The sequence below is a fragment of the Rhinoderma darwinii genome, chromosome 1 (assembly GCF_050947455.1).
Source record: "Rhinoderma darwinii isolate aRhiDar2 chromosome 1, aRhiDar2.hap1, whole genome shotgun sequence".
Lineage (NCBI taxonomy): Eukaryota > Metazoa > Chordata > Amphibia > Anura > Rhinodermatidae > Rhinoderma > Rhinoderma darwinii.
In genome coordinates this window covers 60,558,066-60,574,373 of record NC_134687.1, presented here as the reverse complement: position 1 = coordinate 60,574,373, position 16,308 = coordinate 60,558,066, and the positions used below count along the sequence as shown (strand labels likewise).

The window sequence follows — 16,308 nt, the reverse complement described above, 5'->3', positions numbered from 1 at the left end:
GATAAAGGAGGGGGGGATGCTGAGAGCTCACTAGAGCGATAGCTTTTAACCCAATGTTGCAATGCTGCAATTTTGGGAACTAGCTCCAAACAGCTCCATCTAGTGACCAAAAATGGGTAGTATTATAAATTTGAAAAAATTTATAATATTTCCTGACTCGCGAAAAAAATAAAAAAAATTTGAACAATGTTTAATCACCCACACACTAAATGTTTAAATTTTAAAAAAAAAACATGTTTTTGGGGCGACACCATGCCTTTAAGCTTCTCTGCATTGTTGGGTCTGGTGTCTCTCATCTTCCTCTTGACAATACCCCATAGATTCTCTATTGGGTTTAGGTCATGCGAGTTTTCTGGCCAATCAAGCACAGTGATATTGTAGTTATTAAACCAGATACTGGTACTTTTGGCAGTGTGGGCAGGTGCCAAGTCCTGCTGGAAAATTAAATCAGCATCTCCATAAAGCTTGTTAGAAGAGGGAAGAAGGAAGTGCTCTAAAATGTCCTGGTATACGACTGCGTTGACTCGACTTGATATAACACAGTGGACCAACACCAGCAGATGGTATGGCTCCCCAAACCATCACTGACTGTGGAAACTTCACACTGAACCGCAAGCAACTTGGATTGAGTGCCTCTCCACTCTTCCTCCTGACTCTGGGACCTTGATTTCCAAATGAAATTAACAATTTACTTTCATCTGAAAACAGGACTTTGGACCACTGAGCCACAGACCAGTCCTTTTTCTCCTTTTTCTCCAAGTAAGATGCTTCTGACATTGTTTCAAGGAATGTGACAGGTGTAGCCCATGTCTGTGTGTGGTGGCTCTTGAAGCACTGACTCCAGCCGCAGTCCACTCCTTGCGAATCTCCCCCAGATTCTTGAATGGCATTTTCTTGACAATCCTTTCAAGGCTGCGGTTAAGCCTGTTGCTTATGCACCTTTTTCTACCACACTTTTTCCTTCCTCCTAACTTTCCATTAACATGCTTGGATACAGCGCTCTGTGAGCAGCCAGCTTCTTTAGCAATGTCCTTTTGTGGCTTTCCTCCTTGTGGAGGGTGTCAATGACTGTCTTCTGGACAACAGTCAAGTCAGCAGTCTTCCCCATTACTGTGTAGCCCACTGAACCAGACTGTTGGACCATTTAAAGGCTGAGGAAAGCTTTGCAGGTGTTTTGTGTTGATTAGCTGATTAGAGTGTGACACCATGAGTCTACAATCTTCAACTTTTACCCAATATTCTAACTTTCTGAGAGACTAAATTTTGGGTCTTCATTAACTGTTAGCCATAATCATCAACATTAAAAGAAAAAAAAATGCTGGAAATAGATCACAATGTGTGTAACGAATCTATATAATATATGAGTTTAACTTATTTTATTGAATTACCAAAATAAATAAACTTTTAGATGATATTCTCATTCATTGAGAAGGACTAGTATCTAACATTTATTTATGTCACATAAATGTGTTCCATTTGAGGACAGTAAAATGTAAATAATAATAATCATTATTATTATCATCACAAGATTTATAGAGCCAAAAAGTATTATTAATACACGGTCCAATAATGCAACAACAGCAATGGCATAAAAAAAACCCCCGAAATTCAACTTATTAGCACAAATTTCAAACCATCTGTCCTAGTTTGGAAAATCTTTTTGCTCCAGACTAGTAGAAACTGAGGAATCAATTCCAACACAAAGAAATTATGTTAGTTGTCTTATTAGAACCATGGCCCAGAAACCAAAAGAACATGCACTGTAGTTAAAAAAACAAAACACATCTGGGATGACCTGTAATGATGCATGATCAGGTATAACATGTACTCATGGAGCCCCATAGAAGATTTTGTAATGGGTCCCGAAAACCATTGCAGATTTTGTAATAGTGCCACACTCAATCATGATCACCATCCGCAGCCTGTGAGTTCAAGACATGATAAGCTTATGATTATTTTGGTCTGCCGTGATCTGCATTACATTTTCCGCTGCTCCCTTTCACTCTGTCCTCCTTTAAGGAGAAACTACTAGTGGACATATCCTTTAATAATTGTAGTAGACTCATAAGGGGTTGTTTGCACATATACGGGTACATGCATAAAAACTTTTACCAGTTTCTTCATGTCCAACGGGTGTTTGGGGGATTTAAGCATGCACCAAATTCATTAGTCATGTTTTAACATTTTTAATGGCAAAAAAAAATAAATATCTATGCCTGGTTAGGCCACATATACATTTTGAAAAACTCAAAGATGTATCATGTACCATAAGTTTCAGATACATGAGAGCTTATCGATCCTCTGCAACAGTGTATCTCCCAGTAGAATAAAGGATCGGACATGTTGAAATTCAACAGACTCGTTCCTTCTTTCGCCCAATGTCTGTTGTTAGGGGTCAGCATCCTAATGTGAATTGCGCCCATTTACAACAAAGACACTTTCGTACATGTGCCCCACATTTGAAAAACGTGAAACTCTGAACAATAAAATATTTTTAATTGGTTTTTTTTCATTCACAGTGCTATAATACAGTATATATTGTATTTTCTAATTCTATTAATTTAGATATGAAAAAATGGTGGTGTACCATAGAAAACAGCCTGCTAAGCTATTATGAAGACAAAAATGATTCTATTCCAGATGGATTTATTGATTTAAGTGAAGCAATAAGTTTGGAAGTTCACGCAACAGAGTTTACCCTAAATGAAAGGTATGTACTCAAATATTTAACTGTGATTATTCAGTCATCTAGTTTCCATTTTACACCCTTTATGATACATATGTGGAACACTTGTGAATCTGATAAAAGAGGGCAAAAACAGTCAACTGGCAAACAAAGAATTATAGTAAAAAAGTGTTAGGCCCTGTTAACATCTCATTTTCTTCCCCTATGTCTAGCGTGTGCATAGAGAAAGTGCACGACCTACACTCTAAACATGACCATAATAAGCCTCAGTCGTGCTGGTATACGTCAATATACCCTTTTCTTTTTCATTATTGAATAGTGTAGTCGATCCCACAGAAAAACTTATTTTTAATTTTGATTTAAGTTTTGGTCTCCAGTGATGACCCAGACTAAACCAGTCTAGTCTTGGAATTGTACATTCACTGATCAGTGCTTTATGACCTGTCCTCTTGACATGCAATAAAATGCTTTTGTACCTTTTATTGATTAACCCCTTTATGACCATTAATATATGCCTTTATAATTGACTGGCATTGTGGAATAGTGACTACAAAGAGAATATAGAATCTGCATGGTTGGGTGTCCAGCTGTGACTGCAGGACACCCAGAAGGAAAAGCAGAACTGTTTAATCTTTAATGCCTTCTCGATCATTATATACCTGACTGGTCAAGTGACAGAGTTGCTGGGTCTAACTAGACTTTTAGGGTTTATGAACATGACTTGGAAAAATATGTAATTTTTAATAGTGCTTTGCTGAATATGTAAAGCGTTAGAATCTGTGTGCCTGGGTAAGCCAGTGCTAACCGACTACCGGTATTCGCTGCACTTTTTGACATGGGCAGTCCTCCTAGGTAGCAATACCTAGACAAGCTACAAAGTATGATCCACAGAATGGTCAGGCATGCAGAGGTCAGGGTATCTGTCAATTTAACAATGTCAAAAACAATCCAAAGTAAGGGCCTCAAAAATAACAATGCGGGCATGGTTGCCAACTGCCTCTAAATTGATGGACAGTAAGAAGCGGCCGTACTGCCGACTGCAAGGAGTGAGGGGAGGCCGACATGACAGGATAGGAGGGAACAGGTGAGGAAAGGGTTAAGGTTACGTGCAGGGAATGAAGGGGAGGGGATTGGAAGGGAGGAGGGAGGGGGAGTAGGTCTCGGGCTTCCCGCTGTTTTCCTCAGTGCGAGGGAGACAGCGAGAGGTGAGACATCACAGGAGTAGTAGCAGCAGTAGCAGCAGCAGCAGCAGCAGCAGCAGCAGCAGCAGCAGCGTGTGTGTGTGTTCTTACCTGATCGTGGGAGATGGCGTCCTTCAGTGAACTTGTGGAGCGGCTCCGGGCGGCAGCTGATAATCAGGATGTCGGCTGGTTTGAGGAGCAGGTGACGAGACTTGTGGGGATGACTGTGCCCCAGGCTGCTGGGCCCCGGCGCTCTCATCGCGCGGTGTCCAGGGAGGGGGGAGGGGCGGCTTCCTATCTATCATCCCCTGCTGTTTTGTTCTTGGATCTAGGCAGCCCTGTGCTGCTCAGCCCTCCGGATAGTGTAGTGAGCTGGCCCGTGCCCCAGGCTGTGGGGCCCCGGCGCTCTCATCGCGCGGTGTCCAGGGAGGGGGGAGGGGCGGCTTCCTCTCTATCATCCCCTTCTGTTTTGTCCTTGGATCTAGGCAGCCCTCTGCTGCTCAGCCCTCCGGATAGTGGGGTGAGCAGGCCCGAGGTAGCTACGCCGGGGGTGGTGCCTGCTCACAGGTCACGGCATACAAGACCCCCAGCGAGACTTAGCCCAGAGGAAATCCCGCGGGTTCGGCGCCGCCGGGAAAGCCCCTCCAGGGTCGCTGCAGGCCGGTCCCCAGGGAGAGCGGCATCCCCTAGGGGGTCCCGGCCTGGCAGAAATCCCCAGCCGCGGCGGTGCTTGGCGGTCAGGGGGGGGTTGGCTCCTGGCTTCCCCAATACCCCCCCCCATCTAGTGTGGTTCATGATGCGGTGATGTCGGCAGCCCCGCCTGGTGAAGCGCCAATCAGGGGGCTGGCTGCTGTGAGATCTGAGTCCGGAAGACTGGCGAGTCCGGTGGGATGTGGAGTGCGGTCGGAACTGTGGATACCGCATAACGGGCAGCAAGTGGCTGGCCCTATCAGCGTCGGGGCCAATACGGAGGCCGGCCCTTCGGGACAGTCTGGTCGGGGATCTCCGTGTTCGCATTGTAGGTGCGGGCAGCGGTCGCAGATAACGGGTGACACGGATGAAGGATACGTGGTTGAGGATCGGTGTGGGCAAGTTCGTCCGGCTGGCGGGATCACAGCGCCTGAGCAGCCAGGTGGGTGCTCTTCTTCTTTTTCCTACTCTTACTCCGCACATGTGGGGTGGCGCGGGGGATGCGGCGGGTTCTGGGGCAGTCGTCGGGTCTGCCGGGGGAGGTGGTAGCGGTCTCGATGACATAGTGGGATGTTTGCGTGAGCTGGTTAGCAGATTGGACAGGTCGCAGGCCCCGGTATCGGCGGGGGTGTCCTCGGTTGCGGTTTGGTCGGCGCCGCCGTTGGTAGTGCAGCCGCATGATAGGGTGCAAGTGGGGGGCTCGGCGGGGGCGGTGGCTGTGTCAGTGCAGACAGACGGGGCTCAAGAGGCTGACAGGGTGCGCTTGGATGATAGAGCAAGAGGGGAGGTGTATGTCTGTTTTGAGGGGCCGTTGGGGGCGCATTTAAAACAGGAAGTTCGGGAGCGTATTTGGAAAGATGAATATGTGGAGATATTTTCCCTTCTTCCGTTGGTAAAATTTAATTTGGACAAAGGGAAGAGGGATGAGAGCAAGAAGGAAGAGGAGGAACGTCGGCGTTATCGGCTTATCCCACAAACTTTTGTGAATTGGCTGCAGGCCTTTGCGATATTGGCTAGTGTTGTGGGGGAAAAGGCGCCGGAAAATTGTTCCGCGCTTTTTTGCTATATGGATGCTATCGGTGAGGCGCATCAGGCTTATGGCGGTATGGCGTGGCTGCGTTATGATGAACAATTTCGGCAGCGGAAGGCGGTTCGGCCCGGCATTAGATGGGATCAGAAGGATATCGCATTATGGTTGAGGGTGACGGCTCCGGTTAAGCCGGGACAGTCCTTTCCAGGGAGCGGAGGGTCTTTAGGGCAGGTCGGTCAGTCTGGTCAAGGTTCCGGTTCAAAAATCGTTTTTTGCTGGCATTTTAACGACGACCAGTGTAAATTTGGGGCAACGTGTAAGTTCAAGCACGTGTGTTCCCATTGCAGCGGGTCATCTCATGGCGCATCAAGGTGTTTGCGAAAAGGCAAGAAGGGAGGGCGATCAGGGGGTTCAGCTGGTCAAGGGGGTGACGCCGGTGAAGCTGGAAAGGATGGCCCCCTTTCTAGGTAGATACCCGGATAGGGATGGGGCGCAATTGATTGCGGATGGTTTTAGCGTGGGTTTTGTAATTCCTTCTCCTCCTTATGATATTCCAGTGACTCGCCGGAATCTCCGGTCCGCTTACCAGCCTGCGGGGGTGGTGACTGAAAAACTTCTTGAAGAAGTGGGTTTGGGTCGCATGGCTGGGCCTTTTGTTGAACCACCGGTGTCGGATCTTGTTGTTTCCCCGTTGGGTGTGGTGCCGAAGCGGGAGCCAAACAAGTTTCGGTTGATTCATCATCTTTCTTTTCCCCGGGGTGCATCGGTTAACGATGGTATTGATCCGGTATTGTGTTCGGTGGTGTACGCGTCATTTGATAAAGCGGTGGCGCTGGTGCAGGAAGCGGGCGCAGGTGCTTTGTTGGCAAAAACCGACATTGAGGCGGCTTTCCGGTTGCTGCCGGTTCATCCCAAGAGTCAACCGTTGTTGGGTTGTTTTTGGGAGGGGAAGTTTTTTGTGGATCGTGGTTTGCCAATGGGCTGTTCCCTGTCTTGCGCCTACTTTGAGGCTTTTAGTTCTTTTTTGGAATGGGTAATTAGGGATGTCGCAGGTGTGAATTCAGTTATTCACTACCTGGATGATTTTTTGTGTGTTGGCCCAGGCAGATCAGCGGTGTGCGCCAATATTTTGTTTGCCTTGCAGAGAGTCATGAAGGAGTTTGGAGTCCCGCTGGCTCCTGACAAAACGGAGGGGCCTGTTACGGTTATTCGTTTTTTGGGCATCGAAATTGACTCGGTTTTAATGGAATGCAGGCTTCCGGAGGATAAGTTGGTGGCTCTTCGTTTGGAGGTTCAGGCGTCGTGTCGGCTTAAAAAGGTCACCTTACGTAGTCTGCAGTCATTGTTAGGGAAGTTAAACTTTGCATGTCGGATCATGCCTATGGGCAGGGTGTTCAGTAGGCGGTTGGCGGCGGCGACTGCTGGTGTGAGGGCTCCGCATCACTTTGTCAGATTGAGAGGGGAGCATCGGGACGATTTGGAAGTGTGGCATCGGTTTTTGGGACAGTACAACGGCAGGTCCTTGTGGATGGCTGGGGCTTTCGATTCCGTGGATCTGGATTTATTTACGGATGCGGCTGGAGGGGGCGGTTTTGGTGCTTATTGTGGTGGCCAGTGGTGTGCTGGGGGATGGCCGGTTATTTGGGTAGAAAGCGGTTTGACAAAGAACCTGGCCCTGCTCGAGCTGTTTCCCATCGTGGTCGCTGTGACCATTTGGGGGGATAGGCTCAGGGACAAGAAGATTAGTTTTCACTGCGATAACCTAGGGGTGGTGTTGGCTATCAATAACATCTCGGCGTCTTCTCCTCCGGTGGTTCAACTGTTGCGGCATTTGGTGTTGATTTGTTTGTCATTAAATGCTTGGGTGGTGGCGGTGCATGTGCCGGGGGTTGAAAATTGCGTTGCTGATGCCCTTTCTCGCTCACAGTGGGATCGTTTTCGTCAGCTGGCGACGGGAGCGGATCGGATCGGCATGGTGTGTCCGGATCATCTTTGGGAGTTGGTCTCTCTGCGGCATGAGCATTGATTGAGCGATCCTTGGCAAGTTCTACGTGGGCAGCGTATAGGGCTGGCTGGGCTCAATGGGAGCTTTGGTTGAGAGGTTTGGGTGACGTCCGGTCAGACCGGGACAGGATGGTGGCCTTATTGTATTGGTTGGGGGATGCGTATGAGTCTGGTGTGTCTGTAGCGAAAGTGAATAAGTTTGTGTCCGCTGTGGCATTTGGCTTGAAATTGCATGGCGAAAAAGACGTTACCAAAGAATTTTTGGCGGTTCAAGCTTTAAAAGGTATTCGCAGGGGAAGAGGGTCGGTAGATCGGCGGCGGCCAGTTTCTTACCGAATTTTTTGCCTATTGGGAACGGCCGTGGAGTTGGTTTGCAGTTCAGCCTTCGAAGTCCGATTGTTTCGCTTGGCTTTTTCATTAGCCTTTTTTGGGGCTTTTAGAGTGGGTGAATTGGTGTCACCAAGTGGGTTGCGCGCGGGGGGACTGAGTCAAGAGGATGTGGAGTTGTTTGCCGATAGAGTGGAGATATTGCTGCGCAGGTCAAAAACGGACACGGCGGGTAAGGGGACGCGAATTGTGTTATTTGCCATCAGGGGCTCGGCGCTGTGTCCGGTACAGTGTATGTCTGCTTTTGGGGTACAGGTGGGGGTAATGGGGGTTCCGTTACTGCGGAATGAAGACGGGTCCTTTTTATCCAGGTTTCAATTTGGGGCAGTGTTTAAACGCTGTTTGCTGCCAATTGGGTTGCAGTCAGCTGAGTATTCTTCCCATTCGTTTCGTATTGGCGCAGCAACTGAGGCGGTGCGATGGGGGTTGGATGAGGCTGGGGTCAGGCGTATCGGGAGATGGGAGTCTAACCGTTTTCGATCTTATGTGCGGCCTCACTTGCTGTCAGACTGTTAAGAAGCTGCTGGGAGGTATGTGGTGCTGGTGGAAGATGGAGTGTGATTGGGATTTGTAAGAAGTGTGTGTTTATTTCTTTCACAGGTTCGCGTCCTTTGCTGGTGTGGATCCTGGGGCACTCCTTTGTGTACTGGGGCGCATTACGGGCGGAGGTTCGCCCGGATGGTCGTCAACTAAGGATTCCGCGGGAGGATGCTATCCTGCATTGGCTGGGTTTTCGGGGAATGGTTTGGTCAAGGGTACTACCGGAATTCCAGGTGTATACGCAGCTAGACCGGGTTCCCGAAATTTTAGTTTTACATGTTGGGGGGAATGATTTGAGTGTTCGCCCTTTTCGAGATTTGGTGAGGGACATTAAGCACGACTTGTTGTGTTTATGGGCATTACACCCGGGCCTGATTATAGTATGGTCAGATATTGTACCAAGAAAGACATGGCGCTTGGCCAGATCCGTGGAGAGACTTAATAAGGCCAGAATAAAAGTAAACAGGGCTGTTTCGGCATTTGTGGCAAGAAATGGAGGTGTTGTGGTCAGGCATAGGGATCTGGAAGCGAGGGTAGGTTGTTATTGGAGACAGGATGGGGTGCATTTGAATGAGGTGGGGATGGATTTGTGGAGTTTGGCCCTAGCAGACGGGATTGAAAGAGGTGTGTTGGTGTGGAGGAGCTCACGGCCTTGAGGCGGTCAAGGTCCATGTCGCAGTGGCGGTGGGAGTCCTTGAGGTTGGTCAGTAAAACTGGTGGGGGGGTCGCATCAGGGGTATGCGTCCCCCAAAAATAGGTGGAAGGCTTCTTAGGGTGTTACCCCTTTGAAGTGCTTTATGGAAAAGCCATCTGCAAGAAGGTGCCTTCGAGCCGGTTTACGGCTGGAGGTAAAACAAGTGGTGGTGGCAGATGGCTACGTTTTTTATAAGTCGTGGTAACCTCAAGGGCTTCCCCTGGTCAATTATAAGGTGTTATTTATATTGACCCTGTTAAGGGTTTGGTATGTGTATTCTGGTAGAATTTCCAATGTTTGGGAATTCGAAGTTATTTAAAGTTTGGGTTATAAAATTTTCTAATTTTATAAAATTTATAATAAACGGCTGCTGTGGCCATTAAAATCCAACCTGGTGTCGTGTGTTATTATTCTGAAAGGGTAAGGAATAATTATGGATCACTCGACTCTACTTATCCAAGTCAAGAAGCGGCCGTACTGCCGACTGCAAGGAGTGAGGGGAGGCCGACATGACAGGATAGGAGGGAACAGGTGAGGAAAGGGTTAAGGTTACGTGCAGGGAATGAAGGGGAGGGGATTGGAAGGGAGGAGGGAGGGGGAGTAGGTCTCGGGCTTCCCGCTGTTTTCCTCAGTGCGAGGGAGACAGCGAGAGGTGAGACATCACAGGAGTCCCGCCCACCCGCCCTTTTTTATTTTACAGATTTTGGAAGGAGAAGTGTGGGTATTGAATGGTGGTTATTGCCTGGTGTAATTTGTGGTGTTTGCATTGTCACGGTGGCTGGCGGGGGGAGTCCTTGAGGTTGGTCAGTAAAACTGGTGGGGGGGTCGCATCAGGGGTATGCGTCCCCCAAAAATAGGTGGAAGGCTTCTTAGGGTGTTTCCCCTTTGAAGTGCTTTATGGAAAAGCCATCTGCAAGAAGGTGCCTTCGAGCCGGTTTACGGCTGGAGGTAAAACAAGTGGTGGTGGCAGATGGCTACGTTTTTTATAAGTCGTGATAACCTCAAGGGCTTCCCCTGGTCAATTATAAGGTGTTATTTATATTGACCCTGTTAAGGGTTTGGTATGTGTATTCTGGTAGAATTTCCAATGTTTGGGAATTCTAAGTTATTTAAAGTTTGGGTTATAAAATTTTCTAATTTTATAAAATTTATAATAAACGGCTGCTGTGGCAATTAAAATCCAACCTGGTGTCGTGTGTTATTATTCTGAAAGGGTAAGGAATAATTATGGATCACTCGACTCTACTTATCCAAGTCATGCAGAAACTGGGTGTTTTTTTTCTCTGCCCTGCAAAGCAGGAAAGAACACTGTCTGCAATTTTATTTATTTTTTTTACACAAAATCAGCTCCCGCTGCCTGCCAATAAGTTCCAATGTGAAGTGGAGGGCACCCCGCTGCACGTAATTAGACTACAGTTAGAAAGTTCAGTCCACTCCAGGTCCGAGACCGAGGCAAGTATATCCCAGTCCCAACACAGGTAATAAGAGCAGCAGGCCTGGGGCAGGATGACAAACAGGGGCAGACGCAGCGCAGGGGAAGGAACAATCCTTCAGTGCTACTGCTGCTCTGCCTATAACAGTAACATGCTGCTGCGCTGCGCTGCTGCTAGTGGTGGCGAGAGAATGAGAGTAAGGATCGGAAACAAGTGAAGATAACAGAGAGCTCCCTGACTGTGGGATAATATAAATCAGTAAAGGCTTGTTTCAGACAATAATCATTTAATGTCTATAGACCCTATGGACAAGCAAACTCCATGTTCAGCTTCAGAGGGGGTTGTAGACACTTTAAAATACTGGTGATGCCCTCAAAACTATATGGGATTTTAGGAGTAAAAAGGGAAAACTTTAGAATCCACCACTAGAGTAATATGAGAGAACTGGTGGAAGGGAAGCCCCTTGGGAAGTTCTGCTTTTGGTTTCCTGTAGGCTGGAGACTCTATAGAAAAGTTTATATGTTAGAGGGGTACTTTACTCTTGCTTCATCTGGTCAAAGAAAACTATAGGAACTTCATTAGGCTACAGCCAGTTTAACGTGAAATGGACTGCATGAGATGTGTCATGCAATTTTAAAGCCTATTGCACTTCGAAGGGGGTGTAAAAGGGTCTGTGATTGCAATCATTGCAAGGTAGAGGACAGCGCAAGTTAAACAGCAGAAAAATAACACAAAATACGATGGTGGAATAGCTTCTTTTTTTGCATTCCCCAAAAATTTTATAAAAGCTAATCAATAAATTATTTGTACCCCAAGATAAAAGTCACTCAAACAGCGTTATTAATGTAAAAAGAAAAAAAGAGGACTCTTGGAATGCAACAATGAAAGAACGAGAAAAATAAATGCTTGGTCTTTCAGTCCCAAAACAGGCTGGTCTTTAACACATTCATGACCAAGGTTCATTGATGCCCCTGTGTCCAGGTCAAATTTTCCATTTCTGATATGCACTTATTTAAACGATAATGTCTTTGCAACCACTTTAAATATCATAACTATTTTTACTTAGTTTTTTACAAGACTTATGAGGCTTTCATTTTCTATGTTAGTTGCATTAAGTCCATGTTTTAAATTTTTATTAAGAGCAGTCAAAACACTAATAATGTGGAATAAAAATATATATTTTTATATATTTATCTATATTATATGTGTGTGTGTGTGTGTATATATATATATATATATATATATATATATATATATATATAGCTGTTAAAAAGATGGATGAATTTCAGAAAAAAGCGGCAGAAGATGTTGGACACGGTTCATCGATCACCATACGGAAAGTCCCAAGAAACCGTGGCAGATCAGAGAATTCTGGGCCCTCTCGTTCCAAGATGGGGTTTGCCCATGCCAGGGTTTTGCCAGAGAGGAGAGAAATAATAAAAGCAACCTTGCCCTCATCTAAGGGGAAGAGACGAGCACGTAACCTGAAGTGGATCATACACTGATTGATGAAACCTCTACAGGTCTTAGAATCCCCATCGTAGCGAGAAGAGAGAGTCAACGAACTTGTAGACCCAAGGCAGGCAGGAGGGATAGCAGGTGGTGAAGCAGTGGGAGCAGCCAGAGGAGGTACAGGAGGAAGATCCAAATGAGTAATTATGGAGTTTACCGCATGTTGTAGTTGATCCTAGCGTGCATGTCTGCATTCATGCAGTCCGCTGCCTGTAGGATCGCGGACTCGGTTTTCTGCCAGATGTGAAGAAAGTTTCCAAAAGAAGATTTGGCTGCAGGCCAGTAAAGCAAGAGGAACAAGTGGATGTTGGCTGTAAACAATGAAGAATGGAGAAGAAGCAGTAAACTCACTCGTGTGGTTATTGTAAGAAAATTTGGCCCATTGGAGAAGATGCACCCAATTGTCGTGTTGAACAGATATAAAATGACAACAATAATTTTCCAGTACTTGATTGATCCTTTCAACTTGGCCGTTAGATTGTGATAAGCACAAGAAAGATCCAATTTTACATCCAAAAGTTTACACAGGGCTCTTCAGAATTTGGACGTAAATTGTACACCCCGATCAGACAGATATGGAGGGGTAGTCCGTGCAGACGAATGATATGTTGAACAAACAAATCTGCCATATGAGGAGATGAGGGAAGGCTAGACAGAGGGACGAAGTGTGCCATCTTAGAAAAGCGATCCACCATGACCCAGAGAGTGGAACATCCAGCAGAAGAAGGAAGGTCGGTAATAAAATCCATGGCAATGTGCTGCCAGGGACCATCAGGAGCAGGCAGAGGTTGGATCAGACCAGAAGGCTTGGAATGGGTAGTCTTGTTTTGGGCACAGTTAATACAAGAAGAGACATAGTGTGCAACGTCTTTAGGCAGCGTGGGCCACCAGTAGTCCCGAGTCTTACGGATACCAGAGTGCCCATCCAACTTGGAATTTTTCCAGGAGGAATGTCACTAATCTGCAGCGTGCTGACAGAAATAATCATAGAAGGATCAGTCATATGTTGAGGGTCCTTTTCAGGGTCATCAGTTTCAAATGATCGAGACAGGGCATCAGCCTTTATATTTTTATCTGCAGGATGGAAGTGAAGTAGGAACTGGAATGTGACAAAGAACAGTGACCACCTGGCTTGACGAGGGTTCAGTCGTTGTGCAGACTGTAAATAAGTGAGATTTATGTGATCAGCACAGATGATGATAGGATGAGTAGCCCCCTCTAGCAGGTGCCTCCACGGTTCTAAGGCTAATTTGACGGCCAGTAAGTTACGGTGCCCATTGGAGTAGTTGCGCTCCAGAGAAGAGAAGAGTTTAGAGAATAAGCCACAGGATACTGCCTTACCTTTGGAGTTTCTTTGAAAATACAGTGCTCCTGCACCAATGGAAGAAGGGTCCACCTCCAACGAGAACTGCCGAGACACATCATCAGGATGATGAAGAACAGAACCAGAAGTGAAGGCGCTCTTGAGATTGGTGAATGCGGACTCTGCCTCACGGCTCCAGACCTTAACGTTCACTCCCTTCTTGGTGAGGGCTGAGATTGGAGTAGTAAGAGATGAGAAGTTTGGGATGAATTGACGGTAGAAATTTGCGAACCCAAGAAATCTCTGTATGGCACGGAGATCTTGAGGACGTGGTCACTCTAGGATGGACTTCACTTTCTCTGGATCCATCTGGAGTCCACGATCAGAGTCTATATAGCCCAGGAAGGGAAAGGATTTCCTTTCTGGTACGCACTTTGAATTTTGCGTAGAGGTTATTCCCTCTTAACCGCCACCGGACTTGGTGAACATGCTTCCGATGTGTTGTCAGATCTGGGGTGTAAATCAAGATCTCGTCCTGATATACCACCATACAGACATATAGTAGATCCCGGAAGATGACTTTTACAAATTCCTGAAACACAGCTGGAGGGTTACACAGTCCAAAGAGCATCACAAGATATTCGTAATGACCGTCTCAGGTGTTGAATACGGTTTTCCATTCGTCACCTTTATGGATATGGATCAAGTTATAAGCCCCGCGTAAAAATCTTGGCTCCACTAATTCTGTCGATGAGCTCGGAGATTAGCGGCAAGGCTTAATTGTTTTTGATGGTGATTTGGTTTAAACCACAGATCCATCTTTCTTTTAAAAAAAGTAGAATCCAGCTCCGGCTGGAGAAGTAGACTTTTTGATAAACCCCCACTCGTGGCTCTCCTTGACATATGCTGACATGGCTTGAGTTTCAGGTAAAGAGAAAGGATAAACCCGCCCATGAAGAGGTGAAGCGTCCGGGAGCAATTTAGTAGGACAATCGTAGGGATAATGGGGAGGAAGGACCTCCGCATCTTTCTTGCTGAAGACATCCGCGAAACAGACATACTGTGGAGGCAGTCCAGAGAGTGACTGAGGCATTGGGGACAGGACGAACCTGAGGCAGCAGCGGTGAAGACAGCGGGATCCCCACTGGAGGACCTCTCTTGCATTCCAGTAGAAGACGGGAGCATGTTGGCGAAGCCATGGCAGTCCCAGCAGGATAGGGTTAATAGCTTTCGGTAGGACATAAAAAGCTATTTGCTTCATGTGAAGAACTCCTATTTGTAATTTTAGAGGTTTAGTGATGGAAAGCATCGGATCTGGCAGGGGTTGACCATCCACTGAAGAGAACGCCAGAGGTTTCTCCAGAGGTAATATGGGCAAGTGGAGATGGCCTACTAAGGCCTGGTGGATGAAGTTTGCAGCCTCTCCAGAATCCAGATAAGCAAAAATAGAATGATATTCTTCACCAGTGGAGATTGTCACAGGAATAGATAGGTAGAGAATTTTGCAGTTGGCATTGATCCATCTAGGGTAGTCTCTCCTATCAACCCTAGGTGCTGGAGTTTCCTGGCTTCTGTGGACATTGACACACAAAATGACACTTGGGGCCACAGTACAAACCTAATCCTGCAGAACGTCTGCGCTGCCGCTCCTGGTCTGACAGTCTGAGTCTGTCCACCTGCATATGCTCCTCAGGGGAAACAAACGGAGAAGGCAGTAGGGGTCTCTGGAACTTGGGCGCCAGTTTGTAGGACCTTTTTTCTTGACTATCTTCCTGGGCGCATTCTTGGAACCTCATGTCAATCCGTGTAGCCAGCAGAATTAGGGCTTGAGTGGGTGGAAGGTCACGAGTCACCATCTCATCCTTTTTTTGAGGATCAACTCCTTGCCAAGTTTACTAGCGGGATCCATGGCCTGAGCAATTTGTCACAGCTGTGGGGTATGTTGAACAACTGGGCCGCTCCGCCGTAGCGGAGAAGCAGCTGGCAAAACAAGAGTCAATGAGAGTGTTTAGGACAAGCGTACCTGGATTGAAGACTTGTGCCGGACTAACAGAAGCTTGGCTTGTGCAGGTCAATCTGAAGCAGGCTGCCAGACTATTGTAAACAGGCTTGTACTGGTAATGGAACTTGACTTGGTTACCGGACTGGAGTAGTGCAGTCGTCTTGGACACTGAACTTGGCAAGGGTATCGGACACAGATGGTGAAGTTGTCTCGGACACTCTACTTGGCACAGACACCGGACACAGATGGTGAAGTCGCTATGGACTCTTGACTTGGCATGAGAACCAGACATAGATACTGGATATGGGAAATAGCTAAGGAACCATTTGCAAGACAAAAACTTGGAAGACACAACATTGCTCAGGCACTGGGGCAGAGGACAGGTCAGATTATATAGCCCAGGGTGTACAGGGAGAGGCTGGGGAAACTTTTAGTGGTGCACATGCTGGCCCTTTAAGAGATCACTGGAGCGCAGACCATACTGGAGCTGGGGCCAGAAAGCAGAATGCGCTGGTGTCCATGGGTAGGTGGAGGGAGACATTGGGTTTGAGAGAAGGTAAGCTGACTTAAAGTCTAAGGGAATGATGGAAACAACCAAATACCGCGCCCAGCTGTTTCCGTCAGCCCCATTGAGTGATGGGTGCATGCTTAACCACCACTCCAAGCTCATCAAGGGGAGCAGTGAGGAGGATCTAAGGTTTTGGGACTCTGTTCTTAATTCCGAAATAGTGGGACCCCCTGCGATGAGACAATTATTACCTATCCTGTTGATAGGTGATAATTGTCGATTCTGGGACAACCCCTTTAAGGGATTAACCCCTTAATGACCAGCCTATTTTAAACCTT

At 46.9% G+C, this 16,308-nt stretch overlaps 1 protein-coding gene across 2 annotated transcripts in view; it reads left to right on the top strand.

The window, feature by feature from the left end:
• ARAP2 (ArfGAP with RhoGAP domain, ankyrin repeat and PH domain 2) overlaps positions 1 to 16,308 on the top strand; it is a 325,755-nt gene that overhangs the window by 142,412 nt on the left and 167,035 nt on the right. For both annotated transcript variants that reach the window (XM_075858963.1, XM_075858955.1), the window contains exon 16: positions 2,566 to 2,710. In XM_075858963.1, coding sequence (XP_075715078.1) covers positions 2,566 to 2,710 — 145 coding nt within the window. The remainder of the gene's footprint in view (positions 1 to 2,565; positions 2,711 to 16,308) is intronic.